General features: G+C 39.8%; 1 protein-coding gene across 1 annotated transcript; it reads right to left on the reverse strand.

The window, feature by feature from the left end:
• Positions 1-3658: 3658 nt before the first annotated feature.
• Positions 3659-22398, reverse strand: MAP3K19 (mitogen-activated protein kinase kinase kinase 19). The gene is made up of 7 exons (XM_072789007.1): positions 22089-22398; positions 20916-21175; positions 16939-16982; positions 12452-14902; positions 9512-9661; positions 7753-8450; positions 3659-4085 (listed from the first exon to the last, which is right to left on the reverse strand). Exons 1-7 carry the CDS (start codon positions 22115-22117, stop codon positions 4019-4021), a joined length of 3699 nt encoding a protein of 1232 aa, XP_072645108.1. The 5' UTR covers positions 22118-22398; the 3' UTR covers positions 3659-4018.
• Positions 22399-23151: the final 753 nt, after the last annotated feature.

Raw genomic sequence — 23151 nt, forward strand, 5'->3', positions numbered from 1 at the left:
TCCAAGGCTCTATCATGTCTTGTTCATGTGAATCAGAAATAACTTTCAGTCCCTGGGAAATATGGGAAATAAGGTCTTAATGTAAGTTTCTCTTTCTGAGTAACTTCATAAATCATCAAGGAGTATGGCCTTTGAGTTCATTCAGATTGTTTGTATTCCAGTCTCAGACCCACCACTTAGTAGCTGATATCCTTGGGTGAATTACTTGACTTTGGGCCTTGATTTCCTTACCTACAAAATGTACCTATTTGTAGGGTTGTGAGGTTTAAGGTTTGGCCAATCAGGGAAGGATAAATAGAATAGATGGCATTGACGAGAATCTTAATAGATGTTGGAGGGAGGGGATCCCTGAGTGGTTCAGTGCTTCAGCGGCTTAGCGCCTGCCTTCAGCCCAGGGCCTGATCCCAGAGACCCAGGATCGAATCCCATGTCCGACTCCCTGCATGGAGCCTGCTTCTCCCTCTGCCTGTTGTCTCTGCCTCTCTCTGTCTCTCATGAATGAATACATGAATGAATAAATAAATAAACAAACAATCTTTTTTAAAAAATAGGTATTGGAGGGAGTGATGAAACCCAGTCCAGGTGCATTAAATTTGGGTGTGTATTAAACTGCATGCCTCCTGTTTCCAGAATTTAAGTTGTTCATTTTTATTCATACTTTGGGATTTCCTTTGTTAAATTGTTGCATCGCCTCCCCAGAAAGCAAAGAGGAATTACAGTTATCTGAAGAGGAACTATCCATGAAAAAAATATCCAATTATAAACTGCTATGTAATTGCTGATCTCTCCAGCCCCTTGCCTTCTGCACCAATTTATGCGCACCTTCCACTTGAAAGAAAATTGAAGCCATGCAGTGGCTTTAATAAAATAGAACTAGGATAGAAAAGTTACTTTCTCTAAAATGCATCTAAAGTCTAAATGTAAAATAAAAATTTTGAAATCTATTAAAAGAGAGTTGTCTTCATCTTCTGTTGATAACACCAGTAAGGGCTTATTGTATTAGCATATAATAAATTATGTGAGTTTTATTTAGGAACATTATAGTTTGTCAGTTCCACTTAACCAGTGTTAGCAATTCCACTTTATAATCCATCATACTCCATTGTTCCTTCCCTCTTTCTTTGCCCTGCTGTTGTCAATATAATGAAAAAAAATGTACATTTTTGTTTTAGCTCTGGTATATGATCTACCTGTGCCCTCTCCCCAACAACACCTCCCAAAGCAGTGAAGAGCATCACTTTTGAAAGGCTTTTTATTTTATTGCCATGAAATTAAGAGCTTTTAGGCTTTACAAGCGTCAGGGCATATACCCAAGATTGGTTTTATTTTTGTTTTAGCTTAGAAGTCATAAGAGCAGTTACTTTGCAGATGAATTCAGCCATAGTTTTTCGCAAGTTTTTGAGAATTGATGGCAATAGGACAAAGTACTTTAGCTTTTCCTCAGGATTGTTTACTATTCCAGTTTTTCACTCCTTTTTTTTTTTTTTTTTTTGTTAATTTTATTAATCACCTGTGAAGACACAGACTGCCTATATTGGGTACTTGAAAGTTGACAGGATGTCTTGGAAAGCCTTTTTAAATGCTCTACATTACATAGCTTTAGGCTGAATTAATACTTGCAAATGCAACAAGTATGTGGAATGAAGATGGTCTAGTAGGTGGAAGCTTTTGACTGCTCATGAGCAGATTAAGTGGTTTTTTCTCCTTGAGCTGTTCATTACAATACAGAAGGCTGAGTACTGCTGTAGTGGTCATGCAGGAGGAAGTGGAATGGATAATGGAAGTGGATAATGGGAACTGCACTCCCCAGTCCCATACTCAAGAGCTTGCTCTTTTCCGCTGTGGCAACTCGTCACTCTGCCATGGAGATATACCGTGTAAGGACTAAAGTACCTTAAAGTTAGGGAAGAACTGTAGAGTTGGAACTACTTTTAGAATTTTACCCAGGAAGTGAGATTTCCTTTGGCTGAGCATGGGGCCCAGAGCATTCAGGAAGATTCCTTACATGATGAAGTATATTTTTAAATATGATTAAAAACAAGCATTGTGTGTGGTGAAAAGGGAAGTGGTACCGTGCTAAGTGAAAAAAATTTTCACACCATTAAAGTAATCAAATTCACTAACTAGACTGGTGGAATTTATCAGCTTCCCAGTGGGGTTTTGTTTGGGTAAAACTTTATTAGCCACACATCTGAGAGGCAGCAGGGATAGAGCTGTAACATCACACAAATTACTGAGTGACAGTCCCAACTTCCACCAACCAGTCAGACGGCCTTGAGAAAGTCATTTAGCTCTTAACCCTGTCGTTCATTAATAAATTGAGAATACTACTACCGACCCAGAAATAATAATTAGATGAGGTGTTTTTTTATATTAAGAGCTTGGTAAATGCTAGTCCTTCCAGCCACCACTTACCTGCACTCCCAAGCTCCTTTCGGACCCTCCTCACTTATCTGCACTCCCAATCTCCTTTCCAAGGAAGATTAAAAGTGAGCAAATAGCAATGATGATAATTCCAACCTGTTACTGTCTTAAATGACATTTAGGACATGTCTTAAATGACATTTGCCAATGAATGGCAAAAACAACAGATTCTACTTATTGTTTCAGAGTTCAGTATTCTATCAATAGGGAAGGGTTAAGGTTGTTAACGCCAACTTCATGGTGTACAGTATATGCTTTTTCCCCTAGCCTTTCCTCCTATGTAGTTTGCTCCTAAATCCGATAAAGCCATCCAGATTTTGAAGAATGCTTAAGAGCTCTACTAAAAATTTTTTAAAACCACTTCAACAAAATATTTCAGGTTATGCTGATATACAAGTAAGTGATGGACATAAATTATGGTCAAATACGAGAAAAGAACTGGACAAATTGGAGATAAGGAAAGTGTACCCACAAAGACCTATCAAAACATGTTGGCCAGTGAAAAGATTCTGTAGAAATAGCCCAAAACAACAGGTGTCAGTGAAATTTAGTGCATGGGTGGAGTCAGCAGTAGAAACCTTATCAACAGTGCTTCATCCTCCAACTTAAAACAAGGCTCGGGTCAGGTCATAATCTCAGGGTCCTGGTGTCAGACTTCACGCTCAGCAGGGAATCTGCTTGAGGATTCTTTCTGTCTCCCTCTCTAGCGCCCCCACGCACTTGTGGACGTGCTCTCTTTCTCTCTAAATACATAAATCTTTTTTTAATTGTAAAAAGTTGACCTCAGTGGGAATGTCCTTCATTCAGATGAAATGAGCGAAGTGCCCTGAAATGTTTATATGCCAACCCACTCCCCTTTATCAGATCTTGCTTTTGCCCTACTAGCTGGCTTAGGTTCAGCTAGTTCTAGGTGTGCCATGTTCTACCCTGCAAATAAGTGAGGTCTCCAAGTCATACTATAAGTTTCTAGGAAAGCAGCCTAAGGTGCATGGAACTACCTTGATTAGTACAGCTTCTTGTAGGTGGAGACTTAGGAGGAGTTAGGGGACCCTCTGAAAATGAGATGTCAAGGCCCTTAGCTCTTCCTGTTGACTGAGGGGCCTGTAGTCTGCAAAGATTGCAGCCAAAGTAAACCATATAGCCTCTCTCTAGTTTTAAGCTTCTCCCCTTCTTCTAGTTTCCTTTTCAAGAATTAAAGTCTTTACCCACCAAGCAAAACAAAATACAGTTTTCTTGTTTTTACAATTTATTTCAAAGTAAGGACCTTAATTGACAGTCCAAAAATAAAGGCTACAGTCCTATAAAGCAACAGAGATTGTGATTCCTGGACAGTCAAAGCTGTAAACACTGGAATAGGTTTTTTTGTTGTTACTGTTGAAGACAAATTTTTTTCATATATGTGAGTAACCATGCCTGAAGCTTGAGGAGGCTAGTATGTAACAAACTTTTTTAGTTAGTGACACTGCAGGATCTGGTTAAACTGGGTTGAGTTGACTTAACGTTAGGAAAACAACAGTCCCTTAACCATCATTCCCACAATGAAGCAATCACAAAGTGCCTCTAAAGGAAACTGGAAAGAAAAGTTGATGTATGTTCAGTGACTTCTTGTCAAGAAGGAATGCTTCAGGAGCTGGGCAGCAGAAGGTCGCTCATGCTGGTCCCTAAGAAGGGAAAAACAATTTAGAAACAGTACCCCACAAGTGCCTCCCAGCTGGGTCTACTTGACTCAAAACGCCAACTTTAAAAACAGAAGTAGAGGGGCACCTGGGTGGCTCCATTGGTTAAGCAACTGACTTGATTTAGGCTCAGGTTTTGATCCCAGCTTCTCCCTCTCCCTCTGCCCCTCCACTTTCCCTTCTTGTGTGTGCGCTCACTCTCTCAAATAGAAATCTTAAAAAAAAAAAAAAAGAAAAGAAAAAAAGAAAAGAAGAAAGAAAGAAGAAAGAAAGAAAGAAAGAAAGAAAAAAAAAAAGAAATTGAATGAATAAATAAAATATTAAAAAAAAAACGCAATCTTCTCATTACCAAATGTAATGAGTTCATCCTCCTTGTCATCTCTGTAGTAGCATTTGAAGCATTCACCACCACCCCCTTTCGAAACAATTTGCATAGACTTAGAGGAGACTTCTTAGTTCTTCTCCTGCCTTGGGACAACTCCCTTCTTCAACCATGTGCTGGACTTGTGTTGTTACTTCTCCCCTGGGCATTTTCAAAAACCTTTTCTTCAGCCCTCTTAAATTGTTCACATCCATGACTATTGACCTTCTGATTTCTAAAGATGTGCCTCCAATCTCATTTGCTTTTCTGAGCTCCAATTCACAGCTTTGAACGTTTACTTTAATGGCAGGCCTTCTTTCAATTCCCTCCCCTGCTCCTCTTTCGCAACTTGCTATTTCTTCCATTATCCATACTCAAAATCATGCAGTCCTATCATTGCCCCATCACCAAGTCCTGATTCCCCCTCCCCTGGAATATTTTGGAACCCTTCTCTTTACAGTCCCACTGCTTCCACCACCATCAAAGTCCAAGCTCTGGATTTCTGCACAGCGTTCTAGTCTCAAGCAGCCTCCATTTGAAGTCCGGTACGCTGCTTTTGGACCTACTTTTCCAAAGGCCATTTTCTTTACAGCGTTATCTGCCCCAAATTCTTTGCAATCTCCTGCTCTTTACTGCCTATTGTAACAAAACTAACCTCCTTGGCCTAACTTCCCAGAACTTTCAACCTGCCCATAGGAGTATCCCCATTCATACTTCCTATTGTTCCTCAAAATTCATTTCTGTTCTGTTCAGTCCTTATTCCTGGTAAGTCATCTGCATTTCTGAATATTTAGGAGTGAGTGCCTTCCCTCACTTTATTTCTGACTATCCACACCTCCAAAGAATATTGTCATAAGGCAAGATTCTAGAGTCTTTAGGGTCTTTGCTGTTGTTTCAAGAGGTAATTTTATGCTTATATATGATGCTAATTAGGTAGGATGTATTAATATTATTAACTATGGAGCCCTAATTATGTGCCCCATACTCTGCTAAGCAATTTACATTAACCCTCACAACAACTCTATTAATTGATCATTAGTGGTGTGACTTGTTTATTGGTTAGTTTATGAAACAGTGGTTCAAAAGGAGAGCCATAAAAAAGATTTCAGCCTTTCTCTTTAAAGCTGTGTATGTGTGAGAGAGAGTAATGACAACTTGAAAGGAAAATAGCATGTAGTTCCTGTGGGTCAGTAACAGATAATTGTTCAATTCAGAACAAAGCCACTATAGTAGTCTTAAGAGCTAAGACTGATTCCAAAACTAGTAGTGGTTCATATGATAGTTCTAACATTCCTATGTCTTATAAGACGTGTTTTTTTTTTTTTTTATGATAGTCACAGAGAGAGGCAGAGACACAGGCAGAGGGAGAAGCAGGCTCCATGCACCAGGAGCCTGACGTGGGATTCGATCCCGGGTCTCCAGGATCATGCCCTGGGCCAAAGGCAGGCGCCAAACCGCTGCGCCACCCAGGGATCCCCTTGTGAGACGTTTCTGCAGGGAACAAGAAGCCACTCTGTGCCTGAGGCTCTGTACACAGAATCCTTGCTGGAACACCTAGGGATGCCCAGAACTGGAGCACGGAGTACGCATTTCGGCCTCATCCTGTGCAACCCCCTGAAATCAACCAGCACACTCTGCTACACATGCTGGGAGAAAGAGACCGAGTCTGAAAGAGAGAGGCACATTTGTCAGCAGGCAGGGAGAACTGTGGGTTTTGAGATTCAGTAAGACACTAAAAATGAATCCATTCTGGGAATTGGAGGCCGCCATGTATGCTTGCTGAAACCTGGAGCACTAGAATTTTTTATCCAGGGATAAGGACGCACACTTCTTCAAAAGCAAGAAAGCCTTCCTCATCCTGTATGTACAACTAAATGCTGAGCCTCACTAGATAGAGGCCTGGTGGGTGGACTCTGGCTTCCCCCCTACATTTCAGCTCTCCCTCACCATACACACACGCACACACATACTCTAACCAGAGCCATCTCTGCTCTTATGTTTTATTCTTTGAATTAAAATTTCATATGGGGGGGGCACCTGGATGGCTCAGTCAGTTAAGTATCTGACTCTTAATCTCAGCTCAGCTCTTGATCTCAGGGTTGTGAGTGCAAGCCTCACATTGGGTTCCGTGCTGAGCATGAAGTCTACTTTTAAAAATGGGGGTGGGGCAGCCCTGGTGGCTCGGCAGTTAAGCTCACCCTACAGCCCAGGGTGTGATCTTGAAGACCCAGGATCGAGCCCCACGTCGGGCTCCCTGTATGGAGCCTGCTTCTCTCTCTGCCTGTGTCTCTGCCTCTCTCTGTGTGTGTTTCTCGTGAATGAATAAATAAATAAAATCTTTAAAAAATAAAATAAAAATTAAAAAATTAAAAATGGGGGTGCCCAGGTGGCTCAGTCGGTTAAGCATCTGCCTTCGGCACAGGTCATGATCCCAGTGTCCTGGGATCAAGCCCTACATTGGGCTCCCTGTTCAGCAGGGAGTCTGCTTCTCTCTCTGCCTCTCCCTCCAGCTTGTGCACTCTCTCTCACTTACTCTCTTAAATAAATAAATAAATAATCTTTTTAAAAAATTCACATGAGCTAAGAAACGTTTGAAAACCACACAAGTGGGCAATCTCTAAAATCCCTTCTAACATTTTATCCAAAATTTTATTCCATAGATAGTAGGGAGCAACAAAACAGAAAAAAAACAGGCAACTTTCTGCTACTTTTCTACTTCCCTGATTATTCCCCTCACTTGATGCATGAAATGCTTCAGAGATTTGTTCCTTTGGCTCAAAGGCTCAAATGTTTCCCCTCATTTTAAATGCAAGCATTTCTGGGGGGGACTGATACATTAAATCTGACAGTCATCATCAATCAGTCAATTCATATCAATCTCTCAATATGGATGAATTTCTCACATACTTTCCAAGGGTCGGTTTTAGGAAGGAGGTGAGAACATTGGTTCGCTGAGAGGACAGGGGAACCTAAGCACAGGGATATCATTGTACCATGACCAGCCCCTGGGAAGACGTCTCATAAGTAAGTGGATCTTTAGCATTGTTCACACACCCTGATAAATCATTTGTCTCTCCCTGATAAATCATTTAATTGAGACACTTGCTACTTGAGGCATTACCCCTATCCCCTGATGCAGTGAGGCCCACAATCACCCAATGTGGCTAATTCCTTTCGGTACAAAATCACTCCCTGCTTGATTTTTTTTGTGGGCCGTAAATTGTAGGGGGGCAATGTCAGCAATCTTGGAATCTCTGGGGATTTCTCCACATTCCTGTGTTGTTTTCTTACCTGGTTAGGCACACACGCACAAAGTCCACTGCGTTTTCTGAGAAGTGTTCTGGCAATGGAGGCATTAGCCCTCTGTGTGCTCCAATGTAAAACATGGCTGCCATCCTGTCCATGGAAGCCAGTGGAGGCTTCCCTGTGGCCATCTCAAACACGGTGCAGCCAATGCTCCAGATGTCCGACTTCCTTCCGTAGCCAGACTCATTGATGACTTCCGGGGCCATCCAATATGGAGTCCCATGCATGGACTTAAGCATGTCACTGTGGGTGCCATTTAAACCAGCCCAGGCCAAGCGCTTGGCACAGCCAAAGTCAATTAGCTTTATTATTCCGGTTGGCATGAGCATAACATTATTTCCTTTGATGTCTCGATGCACCACACAGTTCTCATGGAGATAAGCAACACCTTGCAGAATTTGTCTTGTATATTTACAGAACACCATCTCAAGCAATGGCCCAAAACGATTTATAATACTAGAAATTGAGCCACCAGGAACAAACTCCATGAAAATGCTTACAATGTTCTCTTCCAAGCACGTCCCCAAATAGGCCACAATGTTGACATGTTTCAGTGCTTTGAGCAAATCTACTTCTTCCTGCAGTTTCCGGTATTCTTTTTCAGTAGCTAATTTATCAGAGGTATCCAAAGCCACCTGTTTTACAGCTATTAGCTGTCCTTGGCTAGTGAGACCACAATATACCTAGAAGCAGACCTTTTTATTAAATATAAATGATACAACTTCTTCACAAAATGCCTCAGGTGATGCTTGTTTTTCCCTTCTCCTCCCAAACCCTTGTCCTTTTCTAAGTTGACACATCCCCACCTAAATGCAAAGTACTTAAGCAAATTCAGTGTTTCAGTGAAGCCAAAATGGGGATGAGCAGCGTGGTGAATGGATATCATAATGGCTTGGAGTCAAGTGGCCTGGATTGGTTAGAATCTTGGCTTCACCATTCCCCAGCTATGGAACTTTGGGCGAGTTGTACAATCTTTTTGACTTCAATTTTTCTCATCTATAAAACTGAGGTAATAATTCTTACCTCATAGATACCTACATGACTACACTGGAAAACTCCTCTCCAAGTAAGTGAAATGCCTATTTTGGTGCTAAATCTCTAAGGAAATAGAGGAAGACAGGTCCCGGGGCAATTTGGCAGGTATCTTTAGTGGTTTTATGTCTTTCCAGCTTCTCGCTGATATGTCCCCAGCTAGAAACATAACCTGTTTTATCTGGGGATTGGTCTTCCTTTTCCCAGTCTTTGTAAGTACTATCTAACGTGCTAGGACTTTAGATAGTCTTTCATGCGATTCAAAAAATGTAAAGAACATCTTATGTTTTTGCCACTCAGGAATGATTCTTCCAACATCTGGGAACATCCTGAACAATGAAACATCTCTCCACTGGTCTTGGATCCAGGAGAATGAGAGGGTAGAAATACAACGGCTATTGTCCCACCACATAGACCCTGAGAATGAGACCCATTAGGAGAGATACAGACTGGCCAGACCCTAGTGACACTGTTTGACCCCTGAAATCAGCTGTGCCTAGAACTACACCTACTTCAGATCCTTCAGTTACATAAACCAATGAGCATCCTTTCCCCCACGCCAGTTTGTGTTGGGTTTCCTGTTACTCCCAACTGAAAGAGTTCCAAATAAAACAGTATACAGGGTGGGAGGGCACAAGAAGATTAGGGAGGAAAAGGTGGGTCAAGGAGCAGTGGGGATTTGGGGTTTCATCATGTTTCGCATTTAACTTACTGTGCCATAGGCTCCCTTCCCAAGGATCTCGCCCTTAGTCCACAGGATAGATTCTTCATTCTTTAAACTATTCTCAGAAAATATCTTCTTTTCGTTTGAGTTGAGAAATTTCTCCTCCTTATTGTATATCCTGAACCCATTACTATATTTCTGTGATAATGAAACAAAAGTCACCATTAAACTCTGAATTATTAGGATGGAGGGGAGAGCTGGAAAGTAGTCTTCCTTTCTTCTAACTTGGGACCAATTAGAGAAAGCCAAATAGGGACCCCTAACTAGTTATATAGGATGCTGCTTATTAGACCACCTACAGTTTCCTCATGCCAAAAGCCTCCAATCAGGGCCTACTGAACCCTGCCTTTTTTACCTCTAAAAGGGTTTCCCGCTCCTCTGCTTGCCTTTGAGTCTCTGCCAAACACAAGTGATGGAGGCTGACTCTTTTACCATAGTGAGCTCTGAATAGCCTTTGTCTGTTCTTCAATTATTTTCACAATACAAACATGCACTCAAACACACACATATACATATAAACCTATATGCATACACTTAAATACACATTTATACACAAATGATTGCAATCACAGTAAACTTTGAGAAGCCCTACCTTAGAGGTCAGAGAACAAGAATCTCTTTGTAGAATTTAGACCATGTTTTCCAATGGGTTAATCACACTAAAAAAAATGCTTTCTTTTGGTCTTCTCTACAAGTTCTTAAAAAATAAATGATGGTGACACAGAGGCATGGTGAAGTCCATCAGGAGCAAGACTTTCTTGCAAACTTACCTTCTTCATGAATGAAAAGGCCATTTGGGTTCCTCCTTCCCATCTTTTATGTTTCTATCCAAACTAAATTTAAGGACTGCTTGGGAAGGAAAAGGCTGCGAAAGTCAGTTTTGACTCCAGCATTATAGGATGGGGTTACGGGCTACTGATATTTCCTAGCTTGTTAGCTTTGTTTAAATTTAAAATGGCAGAGTGAGGAACACCTGGGTGGATCAGTGGTTAAGCTTCTGCCTTTGGCTCAGGGCATGATCCTGGGGTCCTGGGATCTAGTCCCACATCGGGCTTCCTGTAAGGAGTCCGCTTCTCCCTCTGCCTATGTCTCTGCCTCTCTCTCTCTCTCTGTCTTCATGAATAAATAAAAAAATCTTTTAAAAAAATAAAATGGCAGAATGGTAAGGTACCTGGATGGCTCAATCAGTTGAGCAACCAACTATTGGTTTTGGCTCAGGTCATGACCTCATGGGTCATGATCTCATGGTTGTGGCATCAAGTCCCAAGTCAGACTCTGTGCTCAGCAGGGAATCTGCTTGAAGATTTACTCCCCCTACCATGCATGCTTGGTCTCTCTTAGATAAATAAATCTTTTTTTTTTTTTTAAGATTTTATTTATTTGTCAGAAGGCGGGGGGAGCACACACAAGCAGGAGGAATAGAAGGCAGGGAAGAATCAGTTTCCTGCTGAGCAAGGAGCCCAATGTGGGACTTGACCCCAGGACCCCAGGATCATGACCAGAGCTGAAGGAAGATGCTTACCTGGCTGAGCCACCCAGGGGTCCTAATAAATAAATCTTTAAAAAAAATTGAAATGGTAGAGTGGCAGACTCATCTCAGACACACAGGTGTATGCACCACATATCCCCATTTCCTACCCAAGCCTGGAGGCCTTCCTGAATCACTGTCTACCCCCAGCAGAAACCAAGTTCACCATGAAGGTGGAGCTGGCATTTCAGGAATAATCTCACTGGATTCAGAATGCCTGGCCCCACCACTCACCCACTGTGTTAACTTTCTAAGCCTCAATTTTCTCATCTTCAAAATGGCGACTTGTTATTACCTTTAGTATTTATGTCTAGAGCTATTTTGAAGGATATAAAGAAGACATTATAACATGTCTTGCTCCTACATGGTAAGTTCTCAATAAACCAACTATAATATAACTATTGACCTTGAGTGTCTTTTGACCAACTATCTAAAATAATTGTTCCTGATCCTGACATGTGATATAACCTGAGTCAATGCTCAATAAATAACATTTCAGCTAAACCTACTGTTTCTGGAGGCTCATGTAATTCAGTGAGAATTGAAACAGACAAAACCCAATGATATGCTAATATTCTTTGTCCCCACCCCCATTCCTATGAGAAACAATCTTTTTTAAAAATTTTTTCAGCATTGTTGCTTATCTTTCTTGAGAGCAATGGCTAAGTCTTGTACCCCACGGTGTCTCTAGTTCTAAGCCCAGTGCCAGGAACATAGCTGACATCAATAATGTTTCTGTGTTAAAGTTTTCATATTTCATGACTTCAAATCTTTTTTGGAATTAGTGAGCTACTTCTGGGGCTATGTTCATTTCTTTCTATCTCATACACCACCTAGAGCAATGTTTCACCCATATTTCTCTCTCCACTATTTGTTGATTCAAAACATCTTCACTGAATAAAATATTGACCTATTTTAAATAAATAATTTTGCTATATTAATGTACCCAAAGTGATGCCATTGCAGTGTTGGGCTAGCTGAATCCCAGAAGTAAGATGGCATAATGAAAACATCTTAGCCTGACAATCAGGGGACATGGATTCCAAACTTGCAACCAAACAGTGAGACCTTGACAAAACTATTTACTTGCTTAGGGTTTCTTTTTTTTTTTTTTTTAAGATTATTTACTTATTTATTCATAGAGACACAGAGAAAGAGAGAGAGGCAGAGACACAGGCAGAGGGAGAAGCAGGCTCCATGCAGAGAGCCTGACGTGGGACTTGATCCAGGGTCTCCAGGACCTGGAGTGCCCTTTCTTTTTGGGAGGCTAAACCGCAGCGCCACTGGGGCTGCCCTTGCTTAGGGTTTCTGATTCCTCATTTGAAAATAAGGAGTTTGAACTAGACTGTCTCTGAGGTCTCTTCCTGCCCCAATGAATCACTGATCCTAGTCATACCAACCTGTATTTTAACATTTGTTGTCTCTCTGCTCAATTCTTGAGTGGTTTTTCCTCTCCTACTGAAGACAAGATTTAGGTTTTCAGGATCTGTTTCATTTGCCATTATTTGGTGAGAGGTCTTATCTCTCTCATCAAGAGCTAATAGTTCTGCAGCTAGGCATCCTAATAGTTCATCTGTCAATTCTTCATTCTTTACGGAATCTAGAGTTTCTTGTGAAATTGAATTTGCATCATTTAAAGTTTGTCCAAATGACTGATATGTAATTGACTCATTAGCTAAACTATCATCATCCAAAGAATCTGCCCAATGTTGATATGCTTGGGAAGATGCACTCTGTTGTTTCTCTTGGAAAGAGAAACTCATAAGTGTTTCAGACTTCTCTAAAACACTTTCAAACCCTATATCATTAGTTAAAATTTGGTTGGCACTTATTTTACCAAGAGATGCTGTATTCTGTTTTTCTTGCAGTATATGTTTGTTGGAACTCTTCTCGCTGGGCACTGCCCAGCTGTTTTCTGAAAGGATAAATGACGTCTGGTGATGCAGCTCTTCAAGTTTATGCAGATCTCTGAGGCTCGTGGCAAGTATTTGATTGTTAGAAATGTCTTCTTCATCAGCAGACTCTTCCATAGAAACTTCTTCAACAGTGGACAAATGTGAAACAGGAAGGAATTCACTCTGTTCAGTGGACCGCTCACAAGGCAGAGCCAAGTTCATGGGCTGACCTTCATCACTGGAAGAGAGAAAGTCATTTGCTGAAGACTTTATCTGCCACTCTGGATCTGAAATACCATCACCATTTTCAATGCCCTTTTGGTTGCTACCTACAGCTTTGTAACCCTTTTCTTTAGAAATTAAACTTTTGTTCTTTTGTTTGATGCCAAGCAAAGCCTTTGCAGGTTTAATATGTGGTCTCTTCTGAGAAAATCTTGTTCTGCTATTGCTGCTCCTCTCACTGTGTGAAGATCGACATTTATTGGTAATACACCTGCCAGATGGAGCAGAGCATATCTCTTGATAATATTTGTTCTCATGACGTTCAGCCTCTCTTATGTGACAATAAACAGGAGTCCCAAACATTTCGTAGATTCCAGGCCCATTAGCTGTTGAATTGATCTCTTTGAACATGTCACTATACTTAAGATCTAAGCAACTTAGTCTTGGCTCTGTTGGTTGAGCAGAGAGAGGGACAGAAGACTTTTTTATTCCTGGATTCTTACAGATGCAAGGAAAAGACTGCTTTTTAGGTTTCAGAGCCCGGTAAGTTGATTGCTTCTTTTCTATCTGTGGCATTCTTCTTTGAAACTTGGGTGATTGCCGAGGTCTGGGGTCAACAAGCTCCAGAGCAGGGAAAGCTTGAGTTTTTATGCTGGTTTTATGCATGGTAGGCTTAATGGAACCTTCGATGGAAATCATGAAATTCTGGGGTGTCCTGTTACTGGTCTTTGTCTTCGAATCCAGCTTATTTCTGTGGGTTTTCATCTTATGCCTGTCATTTTCTTGGTGTGCGAGTATGTTGAAGCTATTGTTGTTATGAAGAGTGCCCTTTCTTTTTGGGAGGCTTGGTTTGGCTATTGACAGTTCCTTGGGAGTTCCATGTCCAGGGAAAGTGATGTGGATAAGAGGCACCATCCCATTCATTTCTGGTTTGATTGCGTCTGCTACTGATACTTTTATGTTTGTCTCCGTGCCTCTGTGATCTTGTGGGACCTTTTCAGTGGGGCCGTCAGGGACTACGTTGGACAAACTCTTAAGTGCAGTATGCCCTTCTAAAATATGCTTTGGCTCAATTGCTTCACTTTTATGTACTGAAGCACTTTTTGAATCAGCCTTATCATTTCTTGTCTCTTCATCCTGGTTTAGGATTATTTCTGAATGCTGGGCTTCTTGGAACTTGATTGGCATGGTACATCCAACTGCATAGTCTTGTTTACAGTTTCTAGCTACTAACCTCTCTTTCTTTCCTGACAAAAAATGTTGAGAATTCTCTTCTGCTTTTCTCATTTCATGACCAGGGCAGTCAATGTCCACTTCCCTATCTGTAGGAAAACTGCTTTCCTTACAATTCTCAAAGGACACCAAAGATTGTCCTTTTTCGAAGTGACAGATTGCAATTTTGTCACTTCCTTCTGTTTCTTTAGATTTTCTGTTCTCTTCCGTCTCCATGTGTGGTCTGTGATGGTTAGCCTCCCAAAAAGAGCACATGTTTCTGGACCAAATAGAGCTGTCAGAGGACCTGAGAGTCTGATCCACAAACACCTTAAATGGAGCTTCCTGCTGCTTATTTGATGGTCTAAACTCCTCAGATCGACTTCTGGGCTCTGAGAGCTTAGGTAAGAAGGATACGAAGTCTGGAATATTTCTTTCTTTCTCTTTTTGATCTTTGTGATTTGGAGGGATAGTCTGAAGACCAGGTTTCATGGACAAAAGTGACAATGGTGGCAGAGGAAACTACAGGGAAAGAAAAAAGGCTAATGAACATGCGTATCATATTAACTGGTTTAAAGCAATCCAGAGAGATTCTAAGATTCTCTTTCAGGAAGCCTTTACAAGGCTATCCTAGAGATCCCAATTTTAAAAACTAAAAGCTTATTCCTCGTATTTTTGGTAAAACAATATTTCCAAAAACCAAGATTATTGGTGGTGCCCGAATGGTTCAGTTGGTGAAGCATACAACTCCTGATCTCAGGATGGTGAGTTCAAACCCCACATTGGGTGCAGAGATTACTTAAAAATAAAATATTTTTTAAAATAAATAAAAAATAAAAACCAAGATTATTATAGCTATACAGATTCGTGTTCATGTATTTAAAATAAAATAAGGAAAAAATAAAATAAGGACCCTATAATGTAAACATTAAAAATTTTAAAAAAATATTTATTTATCTGAGATAGAAAGAGAGAGCGAGTGGGGAAAGGGGCAAAGAGAGAGAGGGAGAGAAGAAGACTCCTCACTGAATGTGGAGTCGGATGTGGGGTGTTCCATTCCAGGAGCCTGAGGCTGTGACATGAGCTGAAAACAAGAGTCTGACACTTAACCAACTGAGTCACTCAGGCACCCCATGTAAACATGAACATTTTAAGATGAGAAATTTTATTTCTTTTCTCTTTTCCTTTTCCTTTCAATAGAACTGATCTAAGATTTTTTAGATCAGCTTAGAACTGCTTAACATTTCTGTTACAGAGGCACCTGGGTGGTTCAGTTGGTTAAGTGTGAACTTAATCAAGTGACTTTTGATTTCAGCTCAGGTCATGATCTCAGGGTTGTGAGATCGATCCCTGTGTTGGGCTTCACATTAGGCCTGGAGCCTACCTGGGATTCTCTTTCTCCCTCTCCCTCTGCTGGTCTCCTCCCCTGCTCATGTTTCTCTCTCTCTCTCTCTCTCTCTAAAGCAAACCAACAATAAAAAAACTTCTTACAGTTACTTTAACAATGATCATTAGGTTGCATACTAACTCAGATTTTGTATCTGGAGCACAACTACTCCTTAATATTTTGCTGAATTGTTTTGTTGAGAGGGCCTTATAAACGTATCACAAGTTACACTTGAAAGTTAGCAACCCTGAATGGTTTTTACTTCTTTGTGCTCCAACTATTTTTCAATAAACTCAGTTTTTTACTATCAGCAACCTCTAGAGGTCAGTATAACCCAATATATAAAAATCAGCTTTGTGGTTATTAAGCTACAAACTAACTTTCCATTGTGGCTTTCTTTTCCCAGATTTGGTACCTAATTATATTAGGATATTTATAGGCATGGATCATGCGTGGCAATCAAGACCTATACGTTTAATTTTCATTGTATTGCCACCTCTGTGTAAGAAGAAAGGGAAAGGAAACTGACACTAGAGACTTAGGCATTAGAAGTAGGTAAAATGCAATGTAATCCTCCACTTTTATTGTCTAGATGGTCTTCTTCCATCACTTAAACATAACATCAGAAAAAAGACAGATTCTCCAGGGCTTAAACATTTCCCTCGTAGCAGCTGTTATTTGTTTTTAAGGCCAATAAACTCCTTTTACAACACTAAGCAGTACCTATGCACTTTCTCAAAGGCTCATGGGACAGAGAAGAGGCTGGCAGTTGAGAAAGTCACAAGGATCTTTCCAAAAACTGTACTTACAAACTAGACAATTAGGAAAATCTTTCTACCACTGAACAAAAAATTCATCTAATTTCTAGGCATGTTAAAAGAAGACAAATTAAAATATGTCTAAAAGAGTCAATCACCTCATTATGTAAAGAACAGAAACCACCCCAGGAAAGAAATGTACATGGCAAAAAAAAAAAAAAAAAAAAAAAGAAATGTACATGGCAAAGTATACCTCTCCCAGTAGTTCTTCACGTCTACAAACTATCTGTGAGTTGTTGTTTTCCAAGCTATAGTCGTCGAGGATTTTGGTTTGAGGTCTTTGATAGAGTTTGTCTCTAACAGCAGTTCTTTGGTTTCAAATCTTAAGTCAGAAATGCTAAAACTAATCTTACCTCAATTCTTCGGCTACTGTAGTTCATATCAGAAATAGAAAACTCTATAACAAGAAAAAATAAAATAATTAGATATTCTTAGTAATAGAGCGAACACAGAAAGTCTTAAGCCAGAGTTGGAAATGGAGTAATCTTGTTGCTAAGGTTTGAGGAAAAGTTGAAATTAAGAGTTTTTCAAGTTGTGATCCATATGAAGGTGGGCATGGAATGATTACAAAACACTTAAAGCTACCACCACTGGAAGGGGACATGGTTTTATATATAATGTTGTATTTTATATACAGTAGACCCTTGAACAACATGGGTTTGAACTGGATGGGTACACTTATATGTGAACTTTTTTTTGATAAATACAATACACTACTGTAAATATATTTTCCTTATTCTTTTAAACATGATTTTATTTATTTATTTATTTTAGAAAGCGAGAGGGCAGAAGGAGGGACAGAAGGGGAGGGAGAAGGAAAGAATCTCAAGCAGACTCTGTGATCAGCATAGAACCTGATATGGGGCTTAATCCCATGATCCGGAGATCATGACCTGATCTGAAACCAAGAGTTGGATGCTTGACTGACTGAACCCACTCACGCGCCTCTTATAATTTTCCTAATAACATTTTCTTTTGGGGAGCCCCAGTGGTGCAGCGGTTTAGTGCCTCCTGCAGCCCATGGTGTGATCCTGGAGACCCAGGATCGAGTCCCACGCTGGGCTCCCTACATGGAGCCTGCTTCTCCCTCGGCCTGTGTCTCTGCCTATCTCTGTGAGTGTCTCTCATGAATAAATAAATTAAATCTTTCAAAAAAAAAAACAACCTTTCTTTTCTCTAGCTCACCTTATTGTCAAAATACAGTATATAATACACATACAAAATATGTATTACTTGGCTATTTATGTTATTGATTAGGCTTCCAATTTACAGTAGACTATTAGTAGTTAAGTTTTTGGGGAATCAGAAATTATACATGGATTTTCTACGTCAGTGTCCCCAACTCCCACATTGTTCAAGGGTTAACTGTAAATGCATATTATATATATGTATATATATAAAGCATTTATATATATGTTTATGTCTGTATATTTATATTTACATTAATATTAATAATTATACTTTTATTTATGTTTATGTCTTTATTTATATTCTGGTAGGAAATGCAAGCTTTTTGGATCAGAGAACAGAGAATTTATTACAAAGCATCATAGCACCAGCTTCCCACATCCCAATTCCACATTGCAACACAATGAGCACCAGATGTTTACTGTGGGGAAGCACCACAGAAATGAACCCTATGACTCAGAACTTATACAGAGTGATTGGTACTTTGACCTATCTTTCTCTCCCAAGAAACAGAGATCTTTACTATGAAAAGTAAGCAAATGTCTCCAGGAGAAAGGGAAAATGTATCTCTGGGTTTTATTATCCTAGAATGTAGGCAAACAGCTCCTGAGGAAATAAATGTCTGAATCTCTCCGGAGCAATACACTAACTCTAATTCCCAAGACATGTTTATCAGTCAGTCATCTTTTAGCCTAGTTTCCTAGTGCTTTTTTAGCTCATAAAGCCTGGACCACCATACAAAAATTGCCTTTTAACAGTTGTTTGAACTTAAACATGGGGTAGAGATCATAGATGGAATTTACTAGGTAGTGTAAACCTAGTTGCTGTCCTTTTACCAAAAAGTCAGAATGGTCCCTAAAGCCCCACCCACCACCACAGCTTGACATTGACACCAAAAGCTCCCATGTGTCCAGCATCAAAGCAGGTCACATAAATGGATGAAATGAGACAGGGACAGTGATGAGATGAAATTGTATGCCAACTAAAGAGACATTCAGTACACGGTTCCAAGTGATGCTGTTCATTCCAGATGGATTATCTAGTACTGTTAGATTCTCCAGTTGTCAAGAGAAGCCAGAGACCTGGAGATTTTATGTGAAATTTCCCTCCCATCCCCTTTATTTAGTGCGTTGAAGGTAAAAAAATAGAGCAGATCATTTTGGCCACCATTTTGGCTGCCATTTTGAAATTTGACTTAGAAACAGACCTCTTTAAGATGTAACACAGATAAAGAAGACATTGGCAGGTGAAAAATGGTACCTAAGAAAAGGATACCAATAGAAGGGTTTTTTGTTTTTGTTTTTGTTTTTTTTTTGTACCAATAGAAGGGTTTTGAACATTCCCCTTAACCACAAGCTAGCAAAACCACCTCCCCCAATTCTTTATGCATTTGTTCAACAAATATTTATTGAGTGCCTAATAAGTAATCGATACCATCCCAGAAGATAGCAATGTAGTTGTGAGCAACAAAGACAAAATCCTTGCCCTCTGAGAGGTCATCATATAGAGGTTGAAGTTTCCCTGTTAAAGAGAAGGAAATCACAAACATATACTTGAGACAATGCTACAAGTTAATACCAGAAATACAACTGAATATAATGTATAATTGGTGCATATGTATAAACTGATTTAAAAAAGAAAAAACCCTTCTGAATATTTGGATAAATATTGTCCAATGTTGGTCAGGGATAACATGAGGTAGAAAAACACTCAAACATTTCTGGTGAGAGTGTTGAGGTGAGATTTTGCCGGTAGGTAGTTCGGCAATACATGTTGAAAACCTTTTACAATGTGTATAGAAATCTAGTTAAAAGATCAAATGATCAAATGTTCCAGCTTTTCTCCATCCCACAAACATCACTAAAATGATAGTAAAGGAAATGGAAAAGGAGTAAATAAGAACAACAACAACCACAAAAGCCCAGAGGATAAGACAGCAAATGAGTAAAGTCAACAAAATTTTAGATAGTGAAAGCTTTATGGATGAGTAATAATTAATTGTCAGCCTTCTCTGTTCTGTTCAGTGTCGGGGGGGGGGGGCGGGGGAGGGAGGGAACTCAACAAGAAATAAGAACTCCAGAAAGGAGCAGGAATTGAAGATACCAGCAACCTCTGAAGGTGAGGATGACTAGTCCCCAGATTCCCTGTTCTGCCCCACTAATCAGGAGGTGCTCTTCTCTGTTCCTGGCCGATGGCTCAAAGTTTACTTTCTGGAGAGTCTGGGACAAAATGCTAAGGAGCTAGGTATAGCTGAGAGCAGAAACAAGGTGTTGGAGTGAAAATAAAAGGATTAAGTGGAAGCATGCATACTGACAGCTGAGTCCCAGTCTTTCAACCCATAGTCAAGGGCTTGGGTTATCCCTATCTAGGAAAAACTAACCAAGAGAAAGGCCTATCTATGCACTCTGACAGTTGGGGAATCCCTCACTCAACCATTCAGGTCTCTCTCACTGCCCATTGAACAAGTACCCTGGGGCACACAGCACTTTTTAGTGCCAAGAAATAGAAATAACCAAGGAATAATGGATGTGTAAGAAAAAGCCTCTAATGTGAAAATACAGAGAACAAAACAAGTAGAAAGAAAAGAGTTCAAAAGAAACATAGAAAATGAAAAACTATCATTAATATACTTCATGCACTTTTTCTTAGGAAGCTATTGGAAACGCACCCTTCTAAAAACCCTACCCTGCCAGTTTCTCTACTATGCGATCTCTCTTACTGCAATAAACCAATGAATGCACCTTGATGAACTACAAGTTAGTCCCCGAAGGCTTAGGCCAATTGGTTTGGACAGTGGTAAGCAAATATCAAAGACAGCATTGCCCCAAAGGGAAATGCTGGCACCAGTGCTGCTATCAGTAAAAAATTCTTGGGCCAGAGAGAGTGGCAAGTTCAAATCCTGGAGGAGGGCATCCTCCATTTAAGCCCCCAAAATTCCCACAGGTAAACATCAACTAAATATGAGTTCATGGTAACAATTTTTCAAATATTCAAGAAAAAGATGATAGAAAGATAGATGATAGATAGATGATAGATAGATAGATAGATAGATAGATAGATAGATAGATAGATAGATAGATGATAGAGACAAATAATTTGCTGGCAGAAAAATAAAGGGATCACTATAGTTAAATGAACTCACCTTCAGATTTTCTTTGCTGTCCCTTCAGAAAGTGAGGAACATCTTCTCTGGCTACAGATGTGAAAATGTTTGGTTCTAAGCAAGGTCTTGACAACAAAAAGCCCACATTCTCATCACAGAGCTCCTTGGAGCTTCCCTCTTTCTTCAGAAGTAAAGGCCCCATGGTCAGCATCTTTGTCTGGAAGTCCACCATCTCAATTTCATTTGGGAGAGAAACAGAATGTGCTCGTGCCCATTCTCCATGCACTGGTGTTATCTGACTAAAAGGGGAGGAGGACACAGTTTCATTCAAAACTCATACCCTGTCTTCTGGATCTTCACTTCTCAGTTCAGCCTGATATCACCAGAAAATTGGAGAACTATTTCCAAATGGTGCTGGTGAGTGGAAGAACTGTATTCTTGAAAGGACAAGACTCTCCACCCTCCAACTCGTTCCCCACTTCATTTGCCTTCTGCACTCCACACTTTAGTTTCCCCAGTCCCTATTTCCTTGAGCAGAGAAATCAGAGAGGCAAACTGCAGGCATACAAGGATCCACTCTTTTCCTTCTCTAAAGATATTAACCAGTCCAGAACTTCTCAGACTATCCTTCATAAAGGACCAGTTTTTAAATTTTCCAATCCATTGTGAAATGAAACTTTTGTAATAAGAGTGGGAATTACTATAAGAATAAAACAAAAAACCAAGACCATGAAAACAAACCTGAATTTTTTCATTATTAGATCAGTGAACCTAAAATTACTTTGTCAAATTGTAATACAACTTTTTAAATGTTTACATTTTTTATTCTGTCCTGACTTCATCAAGGACTGGTAACCAAAGGACTGCAGAATCATACATTAAGTGGCACTGCTTCAGGGTCAGGAAACTATGACCCATGGGCCAATCCAGCCTTCAGTCTGTTTTCATAGTTTTATTGGACCACAGCCATACCTATTTGTTTTCATATTGTCTATGACTGCATTCAAGCTACTATTGCAGAAATGAATCATTGCAACAGAAACCATATGATCCATAAAGCCTAAAATTATCTGGCTCTTGCCACAATAATATTTATCACAACCTCTGCTTTAGAATGTTTTCTGGAGGGCAAATTACCAAAAATGTAGGTTACTACACAAGTACCACTTCATACTTAAATTTCAGTCTAGCCTTTCAAAGAATATTCCTTACCTGTTTTCTTGTAAATCTTCTTGGTTCATTTCTTGGGGATAACTGACATCTCTTGGAAAAGTAACAATAATCTCAACACCTATAGAAACACATGACAATCATAAAAAGAAGAAAGTAATGAATTCGAGTGGCAACTCGGGACTGAGTGTTTTATTTCTGGTTATTTAGCTGAGTTTTAATAATTGCAGAATGTGGAATAGAAGAGAAGGTCCAGAAATAAACCCACAATCCCTTGGTCAATCTATGACAAAGGAGGCAAGAATATGCAATGGGGGAAAAAAGACAGTCTCTTCAACAAATAGAGTTGGGAAAAGACATGCAAAAGAATGAAACTGGACCGCTTCCTTACACCATACATAAAAATGAACTCAAAACAAATTAAGGACCTAGATGTGAAACCTGAAACCATAAAAATCCTAGAAGAGAGCACAGGTGGTACTATCTCTGACTGTAGCCATAGCAACATTTTTCTAGATATGTCTCTTGAGGCAAAGGGAACAAAAGCAAAAATAAACTATTAGAACTGCACGAAAACAAAAAACTACATAGCAAAGGAAACAACAAAACTAAAAAACAACTTAGTGAATGAGAGAAAATATTTGCAAATGATATATCTGATAAAGGATTAGTATTCAAAATATATAAAGAATTTATACAACTCAACACCAAAAGGCAAAGAATCCAATTTAAAATGGGCAGAAGACTTGAACAGACAAGACGTACAAATGGCTAACAGATACATGAAACGTTCAACATCACTGATCATCAGGGAAATGCATATCAAAACCACAATGAGATATCACTTCATACCGGTCAGAATGGCCAAAATCAAAAACATAAGAAGCATGTGTTGGCGAGGGTGTGGAGAAAAAGGAAACTTCTCGCACTGTTGGAAACAGTATGGAGTTTCCTCAAAAAATTAAAAATAGAACTACCTTATGATGCAGTAATTACACCAGTGGGTAGTTACCCAAAGACTACAAAAACTATTCAAAAGACTATTCAAAAAGACATATGCACCTCCTATGTTTATTGCAGCATTATTGATAATACCCAAATTATG

This window comes from Canis lupus, chromosome 20 (genome assembly GCF_048164855.1).
Source record: "Canis lupus baileyi chromosome 20, mCanLup2.hap1, whole genome shotgun sequence".
NCBI classification, from domain to species: domain Eukaryota; kingdom Metazoa; phylum Chordata; class Mammalia; order Carnivora; family Canidae; genus Canis; species Canis lupus.